Genomic DNA, 21,666 nt, shown 5'->3' on the forward strand with positions numbered 1-21,666 from the left:
GACCAGGGGATGACAAAATTAGGGAAAGAAGTGGGACTGCGAGGAGGTGAGTGTGTCTGAGTTGGCTTTCTCATTGCTCCTCTACATGTAAGCACACACCATCCATTAGGTTACCTGTTTGTTCCAGGAGGGATTAAGTGAAACAATTGCATTAGCTCTTTTTGTTTTTATGATTTAGCCAGTATTTGTTATGGGCTTTAAAACACATCTTTTGTTTTTATGATTTTATTTATTTGTCAGAGAGAGAGAGCGAGCACACAAGCAGGGGGAAAGGCAGGCAGAGAGAGAAGCAGGCTCCCCGCTGAGCAGGGAGCCTCATGATGTGTGACTCAATCCAAGGCTCTGGGATCATGACCTGAGCCTAAGGCAGACACTTAACCAACTGAGCCACTTAGACGTCCCCCCAAAAATCTATTTTTTTAAAAAGATTTTTTTTTATTTATTTGATGGAGAGAGAGAGATCCCAGGTAGGCAGAGCAGCAGGCAGAGAGTGGTGGGAAGCAGGCTCCCCGCTGAGCAGAGAGCCTGATGCAGGGCTTGATCCCAGGACCCTGAGGTCCCGACCTGAGCCGAAGGCAGTGGCTTAACCCACTGAGCCACCCAGGCGCCCCCAAAAATCTATTTTTGAAGTATACATACTTCTACTTTGAAGTATATATACTATTTTGGAGTATATATAGCTTATTAATGTTCAAAGTTAACAAGCTTCCAGGTGAAAAAACAGAACCTGATCAGCACCCTATAATCCCCTTTATATGGTTTTCCAATCTCCTGTCCCCTTTCCTTTAACCACTCGTTTAACTTCTAACAGCATAGTTTTTCGGTTTGCAGTCTTTAAGGAAGATTCTGTGTGTGATAAGGTAAGTAATATAATAAAATAAATAGGCATGGGTAAAGAGAACAGTAGGAATCAAAAACTTTTGAGAGGGTTCCTGGGTGGCTCAGTGTGTTAAAGCCTCTGCCTTCGGCTCAGGTCGTGATCCCAGGGTCCTGGGATTGAGCCCCGCATTGGGCTCTCTGCTCAGCAGGAAGCCTGCTTCCTCCTCTCTCTCTGCCTGCCTCTCTGCCTACTTGTGATCTCTGTCTGTCAAATAAATAAATAAAATCTTAAAAAAAAAAAAAAAGAAACTTTTGAGAAAGGAGGTGTCGAACTGCTGATTGGGGAATGATTTTGAGTAGAGAGTTCTCTCAGTTCTGCTCATTAGAGTAGAATTTAATTTTTTTTAACTGTCTTTTTTTTTTTTTAAGATTTTATTTATTTATTTGACAGACAGAGATCACAAGTAGGCAGAGAATCAGGCAGAGAGAGAGGAAGGGAAGCAGGCTCCCTGCCGAGCAGAGAGCCCAATGCGGGGCTCAATCCCAGGACCCTGGGATCACGACCTGAGCAGAAGGCAGAGGCTTTAACCCACTGAGCCACCCAGGTGCCCCGAATTTAATTTAATTTTAGTTCTTTTAAAATATAGATGCTGCCAGGATGATTAAGGCTATAGTTTGTTGATACTCAGATGCTTTCTTTTTTTAACTGAGGGAATAGGAATATAGATTAGAGGAGTAAATCTCAGGACACTTTGGAAGAAGTCCATTTTGTTGCAAGTTTTAGACACCAGAGGGCAGTATGAAGGCATTATGTTTCATCTGCAGTGGGATTCAGAAAGAGAGTGAGGTTACTGTCTAACTTACATTTTTGCCTGAAAAAAAATCATCTTGCTTTGCACACAAACCAAATTTTTGAAAAGGTAATGTAGCTTGTGGGCCTTTGGGCAATTTACTTAACTTTTAGGGGCCTCAGTTTTTCTATCAATAAAATGGGAGTAATAATAACCTAGGCTTATATAATTTGAGTTAATACTGAATATGTGAAAGTATGAAACACAGTAAGCTCTATACAAGTGTTAGCTTCAAACAACAGTCACAACAAGTACCTCTCTTATTTAAGTGTTAGGGTTGAAAAAAGTCTTGAGACTGCCTTCCTTTTTACTTTACTCTCATTCCTTACCAGTTAACTGCAAATGTTATTAAAGTAATAAATGAAAATCATTTAAAAGTGAAAACTGTAGTAGTTCTCTGCCTTACTTTTACACATCCCTAAAGTTTGATCTCTGCTTTTAACTGTTTTAGTTATGTCTTTGTTGTTTGCCTCATCGCTGCAGAATTAGATGTTTATACCTCCCATGTGCTCTTGAAACAATCTATGTGCTTCTGCAAGAGTACAGATCACAATATAATTTAGCTACTTGTCTGTCTTCTTTCTAGCTTGTAAGCTCCTTGGAAAGAGGGACTTGGCATTTTACGTTTTGTTTTCACTGGTTTGGTATGGTTATTGGCATATAATATAAGCTATATTGGCATATAATGTGTCAAATAAACATTTGACTAAATTAAGACAAGGAATTGGATGATCTGGAGGCCCCAAAGTATAGACTGCTTATATGGGGTTTTGTTGTCTTCACTTTCAAGGAGCAAATCTACATAAGTAGCAGCGTACACTCCCTTAACATATATGATGCTTCTGTATTTGTTAGGACCATGTATGACCCAGATGTGGACCTTGGGCTATGTTTGAGCCCCTTTCAGTTAACAATAGCTGAGGTAGTTTAGGATAGTGGGAACCAATGGGTTTCTATAATAATCACACAGTTCCAAAATGTTGAGCATTTTGATCATTTTCATTTTTCATATCTCTTTTACAATCTGGCTTGTCTTTCAAGGGCCAGTTGAAATGCTACCCCTGTAAGAAGCCTTCCTTGATTACCCCTGCGGGACCTTTCTCTTCCCTGAAAACAGTGTATCACTGGCACATCCTGTTTTATTTGTATTTATTTGCATTAACATTTACCTTCCCTTCTAGATTGTTTATTACTGTAAGACACTGCAATTTGGAACCACACTTAGGAAGATATTTTAAAACTATGCCACGGTGGTTGAACTTTTACCAGTATGTAGATAAAAGTTATTGGAGCTTCTGTTCAAAAGAAGAAAAAGAGAAAAAATACCTGATTTATTATATCTGTGTTTTAGAAACATAATCAGCAGTAATGCGGAGAGGCTGGGTGGAAAGCATGGAAAACAGAACTGCTCTGTGGTTCTGATAAAAAATGATATTAGCAGAAAGGGAATTTGAAAGGAAAGAACAGACATTTTAGAAATCAGTTTGCTTCTTTAATGATAATTTCTATGGTCATGATAGGGAACTCACAGTGATACTGAGGACATCGACTAGAATGCTTTTTGGTTGCCGTAAGAGAAAACCCATCTCAAACTAGCTTACACAATGAAGGTGATTTCTTGACCTCTGTAACAGGAAAAGTTTGATCAGTGCACTGAAGCAGTCTTTCCATGATTCTCTTAGTACTGCCATTCTCAGCTTTAAGAGTCTATGTGTACAAACCATGTTTCTCTAGAAGAAACTGTACCTGGGTCCAGAGTTTCAACCCAAACCTTGAGCTTCATGCTGACTGGACCAATCTTTCTGGCCACACTCTGGCTGTTATATATGAAAGAGTTGGATACTGAAAAAAATGCTGTGGAGGTAGAGTTCAGGTTAAGTTCTCTCAAGGTGCATAGCTAATACATAGTGGGAAGGTGGTGTTGAAGGAGATAGCCATAATATTCCTGAGAATTTCTGTTGTAGAAGACGATGTTAGTTGGAATAAGAAATAGGAAGAGGTACAGGTTTGAGAAAATACTAATGAGTCTGATTTTGTAGAGGTCAGGGAAAATAACAAGCAAGAGCAGCATTTCTGGATGAGAGAGCAACTTCAGAAGGTCTCTAAAGAGAGGAACAACTGGGCTTGCTCTAGGAACTAAGAGAAAGTCATTGGGACTGGCTTCTTCTTCTTCTTTTTTTAAAATTTTATTTATTTAACTAACAGCACAAGCAGGGGGAGCAGCAGTGGGAGAGGGAGAATCAGGCTCCCCACTGTGCAGAGTTCAGTGTGGGGCTCAATCCCAGGACCCCTGGATCATGACCTGAGCTGAAGGCAGATGCTTAACCAACTGAGCCACCCAGGCCACCCTCACTGGGTCAGCCTTCTAATGAGGGGAGGATTAGATAAGATGAGTTTGGCAGTAGGCTGATGTCTTTTGGGTCATGGTAAGGAGTTTAGATTCTAAGTGCAATGGAAAATCATTGAAAGGTTTTAACTTTTATACATGATTCAGTATACATTTTATCTTTTTTTTTAAGATTTATTTATTTGGGAGAATGCACACACGTGTGCGTGCAGGCGGGATGGGGGGAGGGGCAGCGAGGGAGGGGGACAAAGACAGAACCTTAGGCAGACTTACCGCTGAGCATGGAGCCCGATGGGCATGGAGCGTGGGGCCCGAGCTCAGTCCCAAGATCCTAAATCATGACCTGAGCTGAAATCAAGGGTTGTAACCCACTGAGCCACATAAGCACCCCCCAATATACATTTTAAAAAGATAATTCTTGTTGATTCATGGAGACTGGAATAGATGGGATTGGAATGGGTGCAAGAATAGTTACAGGCTGTTGAGTAATCCTGGCTTGAACTAGACAGGTGTGGGGAGGAAGAAATGAAGAACAGTAATAGACTACAGAAATATTTTGTAGTTAAGAGTTAATTAGATCTTATGGTAGAGCGGATTAAGAGTTGAAGGAAACAAAAGGATTAACTCTTAGTTTTGTGGCTTGAATTGCTTTTTGGACTTAATAAGGGGGAAAACTGGAGAAGGAATACGTCTGAGAGAGAGATCACTTTGCAAAGCCCAGTTTGAGATGCCCATTATGTTTTCAAGAGAATATCGCAGGTAGTTGTCAAAATTAGTCTGGAGCTCATGTGGAAGAGAGCCAGGGCTGGAGATTTCAAGTTGGCGTTCTCACTCATCAGAGAGGTGGTATTAATGCATCAAAATGTGGGAAGATGTGGGCCTCAGGATTTGAGATGGCCAGGAGAATGAGTACCCTCCCTTGATAATCTCTGGATTTCAGCTTCTTATTTCATCTGTAGTTTTGAAATTCATCCTGTATTATATATTGACTTGATTTTGTTAATTAATTGATTCTGATAATTCTTTAGTGACTTTTCTGGGTTTTTTTTCCCCCTTCCAATTTTGGCTGGTCATGGGTATCAGAATTGAAATAATAATAAAATTTATGTCTTTTGTGCTGTACTTGAAAAATCTGCTTAGGTTTTGAGATCAGTTACTGAAATTGCCTTTCCTTCTTTCTCTTCTTCAGGCTGACTTCTGTAAACTTTTCTGCATATGTGTACGTTCTCCTGAAACCTATAGATTTGCTTTTTTAAAAATTAATTATTTTAAATATGCAGTATATGTGTATGATATGAAAATTGAAAGATACAGAAAAGTTTTCCTACCCTTACTCATCCATTACTTTTCTGAAAGTAAGCCATGTTCCTAGGTCTCGTGAGTCATTCCGTATCACTTCACATAAGATTAGTTGCATGGTATTCATTCTACTCTTATCACATCATGATTTATTTACCAGTTTCCTAGTATAGACTTAGGTTTTTGCTGACTTTTATTATGCTGGAAAAGGTTCTTCAAAAGATACCACTATAAATAGTATCATTTTCTAGGAGTATGAATATACCAGGATAAGTTCCAGAGTGGAATTGCTGGGTCAAAGAGTTTATGCATTATAAATCTTGATAAATACTGCCAACTTGTTCTTCCTGCAGAGGTTATACCAGTGCGCTTTCTCACTAGCAGTGAGACAGCACAGTGTCATGTGTTGACACATGTCAACACAATGAGTTACCAATTCCTTGATCTTTGCTGCTAATCTTGAGAGGTGAAAAATGAGTCTTACTGAGTCCTGTAGAATTTGAATGATTACAGAGTGGCTTTGATTGGATTTTACTGAATTAATGAAATGATGGTTTTATGATTGTTAGTACATGTATGTATTTTTTCAGACCACCGCAAGTGTTCCTAAGTGACTGAAGAACATTATTTGATTATATTTGAACCATACATTATCATATAAATGTTTAAATCACTAAGTATCCTTAATTTGCAGGTTTTATCTGAGAGAACTAATATTGAACTTTGGGTTTGTGCCAACATTATTCGTCTCTTTAATGATGATAACACAATTCCCTTCATTATACGGTATCGAAAAGAGCTTATTAATAACCTCGATGCTGATTCCTTGAGAGAAGTTCGACAAACCTTGGAGGAGCTCCGGTAAGAAACCTGGGAAGGGAGGAGGCTACTATGAGTGGAAAGAGGCCTTGTGAGCCAGTGAGGAGAAACAGTGAGGAAGTGAATGACAGCATATTTCAACAGTCCCATTGTTTTGTCTTCTTGAATTATTGTAATTGAATGTAGTCGCCTTGTGACAGAGGACGTCAGGTTCATTTTACTTCTTTAGGTGTGTACAGAGTCCCTCTGCTGGAGCATTTATGAATAGCTTGGGCACACATGAGCAGGAAGGAGGTTTGCCTTAAGTGTGTGCTTAAGAGTTTGACCTTCATATTCTCTCATAGAAATAGTTGTGTGTAATGGCAAAGGAAGGAAACAGAAACAGAATCTTCAATAGCTTATATAAAACTGTCCTCTTAATACTATGAAGTCCCTAAATGGTGAGGTTTTTTTGGCAGTATAGAGTTTGGTGGTAAATATGTATATTTCCTTTTTCTGATCTTTTAAAGAGCATGGTAATTTGGTATTAGTGGGTTTTAAGTTTTGTATAGCTGTAGAATGAAAAGCATCCCTTAAAAAATTATACTTCTGGACTTACTGTAATGACTCAGAAATAAGCATGCAAAGACTATAAGATTAACTGTATTTTTCGGTAGAGTTTATTTAAACATTCTTCACCGTTCATGCATTTATTGCCTGTCTCCTACATGCCAGCACTGTGTTGTTAATGTGTGTATTCTTCAACTCTACGACAAAGATCTGATAAAAATTGGATAGAATCTTACCTTCAAGCCATTCTAAAAGTGCTAAAAGTTATTTTTTACAAGCAGCCTAATAATCTTCTTGGGTGGGAGGAACCTGCATGTCACTAGCATTTCTATACCTTTTGTTGAAGTTCTTTTAGTGCCAGGAGGATTAAAATGCTAATAGGTGGAGAGTTACATTTTCTTGAAAAGCAAAATCAATTAGCCAACCCAGAAGTAAATGACTAGCTAATCAAGTGGTTTCAGATTTAAGTCTTCCAGGCCCAAGTTAGTATAATAAAGCATCAAGGGATACAAACTAGAGATCCTAAGAGGGGAAGAATCTACTCCAGCCGATGACTGACATGTGGGCTTCACACAGTTTGCCAGCTTGTCCTATCCTCCGCCCACCCCACCAAGAACCTAGTAATCTGAGTTTTTATATAAAAATTTTCAAGGCCAGGTGAAACTGTCTACAGGCCACATGTAGAAGGCCAGTAGTTTACGAATTGTGAGGTAAACTTTGTTTGGTTGAAGGCAAGATAGTGAAGAAAATCTGAGAATTTGGGGACCTGAAATTGAGGAAAGTATCACAAACAAGGATAGTTTACTTTAAAAATTAAAGGTATTCTAATAATTTTTGGTTGTATGGGGGACAAATAGAAGCTTTATGTCAAGATTACTATTACTTCTTTTCCTATTTAAAAAAAAAAACACTTGGTAAGTGTTCATTCCCTGGGTATCTGTTAGTAGTGAAATAATTCAAATATTAGTGGAGGATATTTCTCTGAGTAAGTGGGGGCATTGACTGGGTCTTGGAAGATGTTTGTATACCATGCAGAGATTTGGAAATGGGATATGGTCTCTATTTTTTTTCTTAAGCTCAACATTTTCTATAACTAGAGTATTGATTTTCAATCTGTTAATTGCTATCTGTAAAGGAGCAGTGAAACTAATGTAGTGGGTCATTACCACTTTAACAAAAATTAGAGAATAGAAAATGTAAGAGTGTGATTTATGTAGTAAAAGTAAATATTGTTTCCTGAAAATATTTACCATATGTTTATTTAACTATTGTATATATTTATATTATGTTTCTGTAACTTTATCTAAAATTATTTATATGTATATGTGTAGTAGGTTGCAAGGTGAAAAATTTTTTACTGAGGGTCACTGTTAAAAATGTGAATAACAAAGGTTGATTATATATAGTAGGAAAAGCTTCCTATTTTCTCTAAAGATGTCTTTCCTCTTCCATATGTGCAATCCAGTAGGACACTGGCCTTTTGTCAAAATAACCCTGGTGGGCTTCAGCCCTTGAAAACAGTCTTGGGCTACCAGGAATGTAAAAGATACAGAGGCTGTAATCTAAGTACTGCATATGCTTCCTATTTAATTGACAATCTTTTTTTTTCTTTTTTGTAAGTAGATTTTTTTCCTATCAATCATTTCTAATAATCTATATTTTTATCTAACTTTTTCCCATCATTTTAGCAGTTCCAATTAGGCAGATGCTGTAAGTAGTAACAGGTATCAAAATAAGATGAGAGGCATTAGATATAACAATAGGATTTGTATTCATAGTACAAAATCATCATAAAGTGGTGGTATGACTGTGCCCTTGCTCCTGCCTATGCATTGATCCTGGAATCAGCTTTTCTTTGTGAAATCTTGGCTCTCTCCATTGGAGAATGGTATTTTGAAACCAGGTATGGGTGCTCGGTTTGCTGGTCCTGAGTGGTGATACCCAGTAGCAATGAGCACATCTAGCACCCATAACTTGGTTTCTATATACTAGTCACCTGATTCCAGGGCTGGGGCAAGGAAAGTAAAAGCCTGGAATATTGGGTGCCAGAGAATAAGGAAGTGCTCAAAGAATGATGGGGATATGTCAGAAGAACACAGAAACTAGCCTGGAGGGGTTACTTCTGGTCAAATTCAGAATAATTGAGCATCAAAATAAGTGTTCATAATGGATTATAACCATTAAATTAAAAACCCTGAGTTTGTGGTAATATAAATAAATCAGCAAATAAATTGAAAGTTTAATAAGGAGTGGGATAAAAAATAGTTTTATACTACCTTTCCAAAAAATACTTAATTATAAAGAAATAAAGTGGCTGCATGATGGAGAAACCCACAGACACTATCAGATGATCTAAGGTGATTAGTAATGTACAAGTGAAAACCATTTGCCCCCTAAAGGATGCAGTGATAAGAACATGGCATTACTTCTGTAACATCAGAGAAACTCAAAACTAGGACGTTCTACAAAATAACTGGCCTGTAACATCTGAAGTATCAAAGCTTTGAAAATCAAAGGGACACTGAGGTACTGTTTCAGCTTGAAGGAGACCATAGACACATGGCAATTACACACAACCCACTCTTAACAGAATTTGCTGTCAAGGACATTAATGAAACAGTTGGTGAAACTTGGGTGAGATCTGCAGATTAGAATATAATAATACATCTATATTCATTACCTCATTTTGATGGCTATATTATGTAAGAGGAGATTCTTGTTTATAGAAAATATACACTAAAATATTTGGGTAATGGTAACTTATTCTTAAATGGCTTGGAGGAGAAAAAATGTTTTTATCTTACCTACAACATTCCTGTAAGTTCGAGATAGCTCAAAAAGGAAGTTTTGACACATAAGTCTTGTATATTACAAAAGTTTTTATTTCCAGGGCTGTTGCAAAGAAGGTTCATAGTACAATCCAAAAAATTAAGAAGGAGGGGAAGATGTCTGAGTGCTTGTTAAAAGCCTTGCTGAACTGTAAAACTTTTGAAGAACTAGAACATGTGGTAAGGAACTATTTTAATCTTTTTTTTTTTTTTAAGATTTTATTTATTATTTGACAGACAGAAAAAGAGGGAATGCAAGCAGGAGGAGTAGGAGAGGGAGAAGCAGGCTTTCTGCTAAGCAGAGAGCCTGATGCAGGGTTCAGTCCCAGGACCGTGGGATCATGACCTGAGATGAAGGCAGGTGCTTAACGACTGAGCCACCCAGGGTCCAGGGAACCCTTTTAATATATATATATATATTAAAATATATATAGATAGATATATATATTAAAATATATATAGATAGATATATATATAAAGATATATAAAGATATATATATATATATATATATATATATATATATAAAGATTATTTATTTATTTATTTGAGAGATAGAGATTACAAGTAGGCAGAGAGGCAGGCAGAGAGAGAGAAGAGAGAAGGGGAAGCAGGCTTGCTGCTGAGCAGAGTGCCCAAGGCGTGGCTCGATCCCAGGACCCTGAGATCACGACCTGAGCCAAAGGCAGAGGCTTAACCCACTGAGCCACCCAGGTGCTCCTCTTTTAATCTTTTAATATAATACCTATCTAATTATATTATGATTTCAATCTTTTTATAGTTAAATAAGATCTGAAAATAGAAAGCTAAAGTCATCAGCCATCATTATTTAATTCAATAAAGTGCTTATTCAATAAATATCTATCAAATGATTTTTTGTATGGTTTGCTAAGATAAATAATGCAGACTTCTTGTCTCCAGGGCATTCCCAGTTGAGTGGGGAGACAAAGAAGTATAGGTTATGGAATTGAGAATCCTAAAGGAGAGTGCTCAGCTGGAGGCCTCGCTGTGAGGGTCTTCAGCATGTAATTGGTCTTTAAAACCATGAGAATGGAAGATTTCACTCTGAGAGAGTTTGTGGATAACCAAGTCAGGATAGACCATTGAGGAACACTAACTTTTGAAGCGTGGGTGGAGGAAGGGAGAACTGAAGAAGGAGACGTGGAAAGAATGGTTAGGGAAGTAGGAGGAGAATCAGGAGTAATGACACCATGAAAGATTATAGGGAAGAGAGTCTGAGAAGAAGGTAATCATCATTTGTTAAGTAAATAAATGTAGTGGGAGATTTGGCAAGATAAGGACTGAAAAATGTATATTTGGTAAGTAGGGGATCATTGTGCCGCTTTCGGATACTGCTTTCAGCAAGGTATGAGGAAAGAAGCCGAATGGCTCAAGTTGAGGAGTGAATGTGTGTTAAGAAGTAGAAACATTATGTGTCAGTGGCTATTAGCTATTAGAGAAGCTCCCTTGGGTTGAGGAGAGGACCTTCTAGTCCTTATAATCCAAGCAGAGTTTTTATTTAAGGTGAGTGAATACAAACAAATGACTAATGTGAAGTGAATAGAAAAGTGTAAAGAATCAGATAAGGAATGACCATCTTTGTATAGCTGGTAGTCTCTGGTTAGTATTAATTCATCCCTGAAGAGAGAGGAAAGAGTTGAGAAAAGGATGTCTTTAGCGTTCTCATCATGTCTTCTAATTTTGTGTTTTAATTTTGACTTGCTTTTTAAACTGAATGATATGGTATGTTTTCTGACTTTTTTTTCCCTTCTAGTCAGCTCCATATAAAACTGGGAGCAAAGGCACAAAAGCCCAAAGAGCTAAGCAGTTGGGATTAGAAGGAGCAGCCAAGACACTGCTTGAGAATCCAGGGGAGCTCAATCTGCTATCTTACATTAGACCCAATGTGAAAGGTACCAGCTTTACTTCAAGAGATTATTCTTGTTTCTTTTTCTTTTTCCTTTTTTAATTTGAAAACTATGTAAAAAAAATTGTTTCATTATGTAATGACTATACAAAAGAGTATTATAGCACATAAGGAATAAATAGCTCTAATAAAATAAACCCCTATATACCTCCTGCCACCATTCAGCTTCCTCTTTTGATGAAGTGCCTGTTCTAGTCTTTTGCCCATTTTTATTGTATTGTTTCTCTTTTTTTAAATTAATTTATAAGTACTTTTTAAGATAGTCTTTCTGTTATATGTATTACAGATCTTTTCTCCCAGTATGTAACTTCTTTTCACTTTCTTTATGCTGCCTATTAAATAAACAGAAAATAGGTCTTAATTTTACTAGTTTATTAATCTTTTTAATTTTGCTAATCTTTTCTCTAAGATACTTGCTTTTTTTTTCCTTTTTAGAGAAATTGCTTCATTTCCCAAGGTTTTAAAGCATGCCCTATGTTGTCTTGTAAAACTTTGATTCTTTCTAAAAATTTATTTAATTATAAAAGTCATCTACTTTTTAAAAAGAATTTCAACAATTCTGACATAATTATTATAAAGTGAAGTTCTATTTCCACACTTCTATTCTCCAGGAGTAAAGGGTCCTTTTTCTGAAATGTATCTTCCTAACCTTTTGTGTATGTGTGCACAAGAATAAAAGTGAGTTGGAAAGAGTAGGGGAGAGAGAATTTCTAAGAGAAACCCATGGAAAGTGACTACTGATACATGTCAAAATACATTGGTTTTATTGACAAAATAAGCCCTAGAGCGAGAGCTCTTTGAGAAAGACTGGCTTTTTATAGGAGTGCTCTGACAGGATAGGATGGATGGGGAGATTGGTGCTCTCCTAAGTACTATGCTCATTCTAATTTCTTTAGCCTTCTGTTTATTCTTTTGGCTAGGAGAACTAAGTGTCTATAGGGGGCAGTATCTGATAAGAATATCCACATTCTGTACTACACTGTAGAGAATGCTAGCATATTATAACCTGCTTTCATTTTAAACTATTCAGCAATGTGAGATTGCAATTAAAAGATTAAGGATGAGTGTCTAAAAATACAAATGTCTGTTCATATACAAATACACTCATCTTAATATTTGTTTTGAAAATGGCATTAATTAAAAGAAAAAGCACAGAAGTATTGAGATGGATTGAAATGAGTAAAACTCAAGTTTGTTTAATTTTTTAATGTCTATTTTTAATTGGATTTTCAAATGATGCAATTTTAATGTTTTACTAGTGGCTGAGACTATAAAGCCAAGCATTAAGGTCAGCCACAGTGGGGACTTTCTTGCCCAGTAATAGTATGTTTTCTTAGAATCAAATATTGGAGTTTTCAGAATATCAGATACACAAAGGTTTATTGTCTGTTTTTACTCTTTTATGATTGATTTCCTTTCCTTTCCACCTCCTTTGGTACAAAGTTTTCCTTAGTTTGCACACATACTGAGTTCCTACTGAGTAGGTTTGATAACTCTGCCTCTTTAAGGCATGGCTGTATATGGTGATGTTCATGAACTACATGGTGATGGACACTTGGTGGTACTTCTGATAATGGGGCTCCATCAGGGCTCAGTGCAGTTACGGAAGTATTAGCACATATATTGAACTTTCTGTTTACTTTATTCCCTCCTCCTTTTACTCTGATCATAAATGTCGAAGAATTACAATTAATTCCAAACAAGTTAGATACTGGTTTTTAAGTTTGTTTGGATTGTTTTTTCTTTTCTCTGTCCCTTCATTGCTTGGGCTATACACATACTCATGATCATCCTCAATTCTCTTAGTTTTCTAAAGAAATACTTTATATCATTCCTGTCATATCTCAAAGAAATGTTTAAGAAACCAGCTCTTTCACTGTAAAGTGGAGGACACTTCTTACTTGCCACAGGCCAATAAGAACTTGGTTTGAATCAAAAAGATACACATGTCACAAATGGACTATATCCTAGAATTTTCAGAATATCTCCGTGTTGTTTAGAAGGAGGAGTAGCTGATTGCTCTGTTGTGTGGAATAAGAGGTATCCTTACTGCAATTAAAGGGAAAAGAAGTGTTTGCCCTTCAATTTTTATTACAGTTGTGGAGCTTTGAAGAAACTGGCTGGGAAGTTTTTACTACAACAAAGGAGATATGATTTTCTGTTTCTTTGATCCTTATTTTCTCCTGATTTCATTGAGGTTCTAAACTTTTTGAACTCTTATTATTTTCGGCTATCTTAAGCCCCAATCATCAATTCTGTGTGATGGAAAAAGATGCTTATTCAAACATACAAGATTCTTCCCAGTCCTTTCTCTTCCTAGTTGGGACTGAGAGGGAGGTAATATAATTTGGATGAGTTACCCAAGTGACTCTGATCATTTCTACCTCCCATTAGGAACCCCTGCTCTAGAGGTAGCTCAAGGTACCTCCCCAGAAGTGGTTTTTTGTTTTGTTTTGAACTTTAGTGGGTATCAGAATGATCTGGAATGCTCTGCAAAACAAAAATCCCCAAATATACAAAATGTTGCTCTAGCAATGTTGCTCTAATGTAATTTTAATTAAAAGTTTTTGTTTTGTTTTGTTTTAGTTTATTTGATAGACAAGTAGGCAGAGAGGCACGCAGAGAGAGAGGAGGAAGCAGGCTCCCTGCCGAGCAGAGAGCCCGAAGCGGGGCTTGATCCCAGAACCCCGGGATCATGACCTGAGCTGAAGGCAGAGGCTTTAACTCACTGAGCCACCCAGGCGCCCCGTAATTTTAATTAGATAAGGTTTATTAATTATAAAAAATTTTCAAATTGTATTTGCCAAAAATGATGGGGGCTTTTTAAAGGTCTCTTATTATAATAATAAAATATATAACTTCTTTTTTCTGTTCTTTATCATTAATGATTCTCATTGGAGATACATTCCATCTTTACTTCTGACTTATTTCCTGGTGTTTTTATTAAATTTTGTGTAATGATGCTGTAAGGTGCTTTGGAACTCCAGGAATTAGTGCATAGTGACTGGTTTTCTGAGATGAAGCCTGATACAAGGAGAAACTTACCCAAGAATAGACATTTATTGACTGCTTACTATATGTCACAGCTGTTCTAGGTCCTTTACATATACAATCTTCTATCTCTCAAAGGTAATTCACTCCTGAAAATCCCCCTATAGGGAAACTCTCTTAAAATGTAAACAGAATTTGTAGTAATTTTAATGGTTAAGTTTCTTTAAAATAATTGTAGTTATTTTAATAGTTAGGATTAGTTATAACAAAATCCAACAAGGCATACCACTTTATTAATGACTCCATATGTCTGTCTTCTTACTCCCTTTGTCTTTTATATTTATTACTCATTAAAACTATGCTTTCAGAAAAACATATTGAGTTAGTGCTTGTGTATTTCAAACGTTAATATGAGAAGAAAAGCTTTAACGGATATAGAACAACTAAGAAGAAGTGGGAAAAAAGCAATGCAAATGATCTTCAGTGTATATATAAGTTGACATCACAGGGGACATAATGTTCAAGAGTCACTGCTATAAATTAGCAAACCAGAAGCACTTGGAAAGAACTTAATGCGCCATTGGTAGACAATTCAACTATGAAGATGAATGACATAATGGCTCTTGTTTGGTGCTCATGAGATTTGAGAAATTCAAATGGGTCATTAAAAATGTGAATAAATGCCTCATAAGTCAAAATAAGAATATCAACAAAATTACTTGTAAAGAGTAGTTTTTGTAACTGTTATGAAATAGTATACCTTAGGTTATGACTCTGTTAATACATATTTCCCATAGCACACTTATTCTTCATAAACACTTCATGAAGCAGGTGCTGTTATTCCATTTTTATAGGAAACTGAGGCACAGAGAGGTCAAGTAATTTGTCCAAAGTTACACATTTGGTAACTGATGAAACTAGGATTTGACCTGGCGGCTGGCTCCAGAGCTGCATTTTTTTGCCACTAGTTTATATGGTATGAAAGGTCCTGTGTTACTGCTTTGGAGACTTGTTATGTTTTTGCAGAGGTAAGCTGGTCACTGCTATGATACTTCTCTGTCTTAAGGTTTTCAATTTAAGGGTTTATTTCCACTGAAATAAATTTATTATGATTTAATTATTGACTTAAAAAACCAATCTGTAGTTCTTTCTTTGTTTTCCTCCTTACCCTTCTCCTCAAGGACTTTCAGCACTCCAGGATATTGAAACAGGAGTGCAGCATATTTTAGCAGACATGATTGCTAAAGACAAAGACACGCTTGACTTCATTCGAAAATTGTGAGTAACTCTTAGAGAGTTTTCTGCTTTGTGAACTCATGCTGTTAAGGGTCATATGGTTAGTGCTAACACTAGTGTTCATTAAAATCTTTATTTTTAGACTCCTTTTTTGGTAGCAGAACTCTTTGTTCAAGCAACAGAACCCTAATATGTAAAACAGATAAAAGTAAAGTTGCTTTAATTGAATTCTAGGCAGGGAGCCTGGAACTCTGCCTGCTCATCCGCCTTATGCTGACACACCTCAGTGGAGGGCTCTGAGGAACAGTTGAAAAACCATTGCACTATACGATGTATGCTAGAGAGTCATATCCATTTAGACTGGGTGGCAGGCTTCTTAGACATACTGTGATGTATGTACTTTACATGTATTATAATATCTCATTTCTGGTATTTATAAGTGATTGAGTTAACTTGAGAATGTTTAATATCAGGTATAGATAAAAGTGCTGACCTCAAAATGAATTTCAGCTGATGGAGAGAGCTGCTTATCCATGGTATCATGGTCCATTTATAAGAGATTAAAACCTCATGACCTAGGCCCTACTTGGGCTTTTGGATTTTATGCCTCATTAAAAAAAGATATTATCTTAAAACCCATTTTAATATGTTTTTCAGCTGTGTATCAGCAGAGAAGACAGGGCTTTGCCAGCAGTTTGCTCTTATTTCTCCACATCTCTGAGGTGTGCAGAGAGGAAAGGTAGAGATGAATCAGTTGACTGCAGTGGCTTTTCAGGGTTTTTGTTAATACAGGGAGAGAAGTTTCCTATTTCCTCAGTAATAGTAATTCCTAGTAGGAATGAGTGAAAGGAAGAGAATCGCCTAGGTTTAAATGTGTTTATAAGTAATTATTCTCCCAAACTTTGTTTCAGTTTTATACACCATCCCTGGAAGCTGTTCTGCCATATCCTCGTTTCCCTTCTTTTTAGCTTATACTTGGCTCTGACTGCCTAATTCAGTGGTTAGAAAAGGTTGATCTCTAGAACAGAATTATTGATCTGGTATTTGTAGTTTTGGTCTCTTACATGACTGCAGATGAACTGATTTAGGCCTTGCATAGGAGGATTGGGTTGATATATATATAGAGAGAGAGATATGGAGGACCTGTGCTAGCAGAGTCCTCTTTTCATTGGTCAGTACGTTTTTATACTTGGGCATCATTAAAAACAAAAATCTCATTTGGTAATAGCAGAAATTTTTTGCTAACATTATTTCCATATAATGTGTTTCTTTACTAACGCACATATTAATAACTCATTTGGTAATAGCAGAAATTTTTTGCTAACATTATTTCCATATAATGTGTTTCTTTACTAACGCACATATTAATAATTAATAATTAATATTAATAATATTATCAATAACATAATAATATTATTAATATTTGAATATTTGTTTATCTGGACAGGTGCCAAAATAGGTATATTTGTATCCAATCATCTCTGGCAAAGGTGTCCTCAAAAAAAGTAAATGAGAAGGATGTTGATAAGTTTCAGCTGTACCAGAATTTTTCATGCAACATAAGAAACATCCAGCATCATCAGGTAAATAAAGAAACTGCTTATCCATGCTGATAGTAATAATAATGATGATACTTTGGATTTCCCTATTACTTTACTTGTAGTAAAGTAAGGAATTGAAAAATTGTAAGGCAACCATTTTCTTTTTTTTTCATATAAATTCGTATAATGTCCCATTTTTCCCATTTCGCAATTGCAGAACTCAAGGCCCAGAAAAGTTAGTAAAACTGAGTATTATTAGCAGAGTTGACAATATACCACTTCAGATATCTTGACATTTTGGCTGGTGATCTTTCATAGTAGACTTTGCTTCTCACTGTGCTTGGCTTTGAACTCAATACTGGATCTTTTCCGTATGACATACAAATTAGAGATAATCTGATTTAGAATAAAGTGTGAAATCTCACTTGGTTGTGTAAATTATAGTTATTATATTTCTGTCTCTTAATATCATTTTTCAGTTTGCTAATTGTTTTCCTTATTGTTATATCTACAATGTGGAAAGTGGCTTTTATGTTATATGGGGGAAAAAGATGATTTACAAACTGAAAATAAAATAATACTGGCTTTACATTTACTTATTTTTACCAGTGTTCTTTATTTCTTTGTATGCTTTTGAGTTACTGTCTACTGTCCTTTCATTTCTACCTGAAGGACTTCCTGCAACATTTCATGTAGGGCTGGTCTACTAATGACAAACTCCCTCAGTGTTTATTTGTAAGGTCTTAAAATTTGTTTTTTTGAATTTATTTTTAATTGTGGTAAAATGCTAATGTATTTAACTTATAACTTTACCGTCCTAACCATTTTTAAGTACATAGTTCAGTAATGTTAAGTATATTTACATTGTTGTGCAACCAATCCCCAGAACTTTTTCTGGGTATAGAATTCTAGGTTGACAGTTTATTCTTTCAGCTCTTTGATTTTATCATCCCACTGTCTTCTGGCCTCCATGGTTTTGATGAAGTATCAGCTATTTAACTTACCAAGTTCCTAACACATGATGAATTACTTCTCTTACTTCTTTCCAGATTCTCTGGCTTTAGGTTTTGACATTTTGATTATAATGTGTCTCACTGTAGATCTCTCTGAATTTAATCCTTCTTGGGGTTCATTCTGATTCTTGAATGTGTTGGTTGGTTGTTTTTTATCAAAACTGAGAAATTTGGATCATTATTTCTTCAAATATTCCTTCTGCCTCTTTCTTCTGTCCTGGGTCTCCTGTTATACATATGTTGGTATACTTGATAATGTCCCACAGGTTTCTTGAGCTCGCTCGTTCATTCGTTCATTCTTTCTTTCTTTCTTTTTTCTTTTTCTTCTCAGACTGTATAATCTCAATTGACCTATCTTCAGGTTTGCTGATTCTTTCTTCTCCTTGCTCAAATGAACTACTGAACCTTTCAGTAAATTCTTCATTTTAGTCATTGTAGTTCTCAGCTCAAAATTTCTATTTGTTTCTTTTTGTAATTCTCAGCTCTTTATTGATATTCTGTTTGTTGAGACCACGGTCCCCTGATTTTTTTTAAGTCTCTGTCTGTGATTTTCTTGAACTCTGAGCATATATAAGATAGTTGATTTAAAGTGGTCTGGTAGGGGCGCCTGGATGACTCAGTGGGTTAATCCTCTGCCTTCAGCTCAGATCATGATCTCAGGGTCCTGGGATTGAGCCCTACATCAGGCTCTCTGCTCAGCAGCAAGCCTGCTTCTCCCTCTTTCTCTGCCTGCCACTCTGCCTACTTGTGATCTCTCTCTCTGTATCAAATAAATAAAATCTTTAAAAATAAAATAAAGTGGTCTGGTAAGACCAGTGCCCGAGTTTCTTCAGGGATAGTTTCTGTTAGTTTCTTTTTTCCTGTAAATGCGTCATACTTTCTTGTTTCTTTGCATGTCTTGTAATTTTATATTAAAAACTTGACATTTTGAATATTATAAGTTGGCAACACTGAAATCAGATCCTCCCCCTCAGTATTTGTTGTTGCTGCTGTTGGGCATTTTGTTGTTTGTTTAGTGCCTTGTAAACTATTTTTGAAATGTCTTCATTCTTTGTTGTGTGATCACTGAAATCTCTTCCATTAGCTTAGTGGACCACTAGTTATTTGACAGAGATTTTCATAATGCCTAGATAGGCAAAACAAAACAAAAAAAATTCCTCCTAGTTCTTGCAGATTGACTGTAGGGGGTAATCCTTCAACATTAGTATAGCAAGGCTGTTTACAGCTTTGCCCTTAACCCTCACTTCCTGTTTGCATGATGCCCAAAGGTTAGTCAAAGGTGAAAGCTTAAGGTCTTTTCAGAACATGTGTCTAGACCCAAGCATGCATACAGACTCCCAAGATTCTCTGATTTGTGGAGGAACTTTAAAAAACCCCTTTCCCCTCAAGTATCTAATATTTAAGCTTTTTTATCATCCAGGTTTTTTGGTCTGTTTGACTGTAATCCTTGTAACAACCTGCTGTTGTCCCTTACCCCTCAACACTGTGACTAATTTATTTGCCTTTAAATAGTTTTGAAAAATGCCACTGAAGGGAATGGCTTCTATCCTGGGGAAACTCTGAGACAGGCAAAACAAAGGCAAGCCCTTGAGTCCATCCTTCAGGGAAACATGAGATAGATCAGAACACACGATCACTGCTTTGGTGAGTGCTGTGAAGTGTGTAAATGTGGCGATTCACAGACCTGTACCCCTGGGGATAAAAATATATGTTTATTAAAAAAAAAAAAAAAAGAATACACAATCACAAATTTTTGAGAATAAAGTCCATGTTGCTCCCTTTGGCACTAGCAACCTGTGCTAGGAATGTATGAGCCACTGCTCATCTGCAGAGTAGAGGATGGCAAATGGGTAAATTAATTTTCTTTAAAAGTTCCTCTGGTGGTTGTAAGCTTTTTATTAGGTCCCAGAGTTCTGAAAAGGTTGATTTTGACAGTTTGGGTCAGTTTGCTAACTGTTGTAGAGGGATAGACTTTTGGAGTTCCCTTCTTTATCATGTTGGTGATGTCATACCTAACAGCATCTTTAAAGTGTGCTAACAGTCCTTGCTCTATTCCAAGACCAGAATGTGACTTTAGCATAAACTGCCTTTCTTTATCTTGTTTCATGGTTTTTAGGTTTAGGTTTACTTTGGTATCCGGATTGCAACCTGTATTTTCTTAATGGAAATCGCTTCCTCCCTTATTTTAATCTTAGCCCTACAGTTACATGAAATGCTTGCTTTTAATCCTTTTGCCAGAACTTTCCAGTCTTGTTGTGATGAAGCTTATTATTCAGTTCAGTAGGGAGTTGGCCAAGCTTTGCTGTAGAGGACCAGAGAATAAATTCTAAATTTTCTGAGACAGCTAGCTTTTGCTGCAGTTACATAACTGCCATTGCAGCTGATAGTAGTCATAGATAATACAGAAACAAGGGCGCATAGATTTTAATTAAATTCTATTTATGCAAGCAGAGGTTTGACTGGATTTGGCCCATGGACCATAGTTTACTGACCCCTGCTCTTCTGTATTTCTCAAGGAGGATGTATGTGTACAGTATTCTCTGAGTTTTAACACATTCACAGTTGTTTCCAATGGTTTGATGCATGAACCCCTTAGATCAGTATAATATTTTTTGTTTTTACTTTCTTTCTTTAACTTTCTTAAATATGTTGGTCTGTTGTTGCCTTGCTTTATATGTTCTTAAGAGAAATCAGATGGCAATCCAGTTCTTTTCTCTAGAAATACCAAAGATGTGGGTCCATGTTGTTTTATTTTCTTTATTAAGGTTTCATAGGAAGATGAGGGGGAGATTTGAAATCAAGAGATTGCCAGTGTTCTCCAAGCGTGGAAGTCCTCAGTATGACATTTTTAAAATTAATTTTTCCTTCCATCTGTATTTTACTGTTTAAAGAAAAGATAATGAAAAAAATTAGAGTGCATTACCTTTCATGTGATATTTTCCATCATTACAACTATTAATTTTTTAACTTAAACAGTGATATACAGACGTGAAAAGGTATTTGTTTGTTTGGTTTAAGGTAAAACATGAAGAGTCATCAATTATCACAAAATTTTTCTTGGACATTTACTATATATTCGTTCCTACTTGTGTGGAGGTGACATGGCCTTTGCTCTTATTAGTTGTAAGAGTTACTTATCTGTTCTAGATCTAATTCTTTTATGTGATAAATGATTTGCAAAGCTTTTCTCCCATGCTATATATTCTTTTTTTACTTTCTTAATGGTGTCCTTTGATGTGTAATTTTATTGAAGTCTAATCTATTTATTTTTTCTTTTGTTGATTGTGCATGTAGTGCTACATGTAAGGTCTTACCTAACTCATAGTCATGAAGAATTTCTCTTATATTTTTTCCTAACAGTTTAATAGCTTTATGTCTTATGTTAAGGTCTATGACCAGTTTTGAATAATTTTTGTGTATGAGGATGTAGAGGAGTCCAGCTTTATTC

General features: G+C 36.2%; 1 protein-coding gene across 3 annotated transcripts in view; it reads left to right on the forward strand.

Annotated features, from left to right (window-relative positions):
* Nucleotides 1-21,666, forward strand: part of SRBD1 (S1 RNA binding domain 1) — a 197,806-nt gene that overhangs the window by 18,955 nt on the left and 157,185 nt on the right. For all 3 annotated transcript variants that reach the window (XM_059134567.1, XM_059134564.1, XM_059134566.1), the window contains exons 5-9: nt 6,011-6,177; nt 9,575-9,692; nt 11,285-11,423; nt 15,610-15,706; nt 17,112-17,247. In XM_059134567.1, coding sequence (XP_058990550.1) covers nt 6,011-6,177; nt 9,575-9,692; nt 11,285-11,423; nt 15,610-15,706; nt 17,112-17,247 — 657 coding nt within the window. The remainder of the gene's footprint in view (nt 1-6,010; nt 6,178-9,574; nt 9,693-11,284; nt 11,424-15,609; nt 15,707-17,111; nt 17,248-21,666) is intronic.

Source organism: Mustela lutreola, chromosome 9, assembly GCF_030435805.1.
Source record: "Mustela lutreola isolate mMusLut2 chromosome 9, mMusLut2.pri, whole genome shotgun sequence".
Classification (NCBI taxonomy): domain Eukaryota; kingdom Metazoa; phylum Chordata; class Mammalia; order Carnivora; family Mustelidae; genus Mustela; species Mustela lutreola.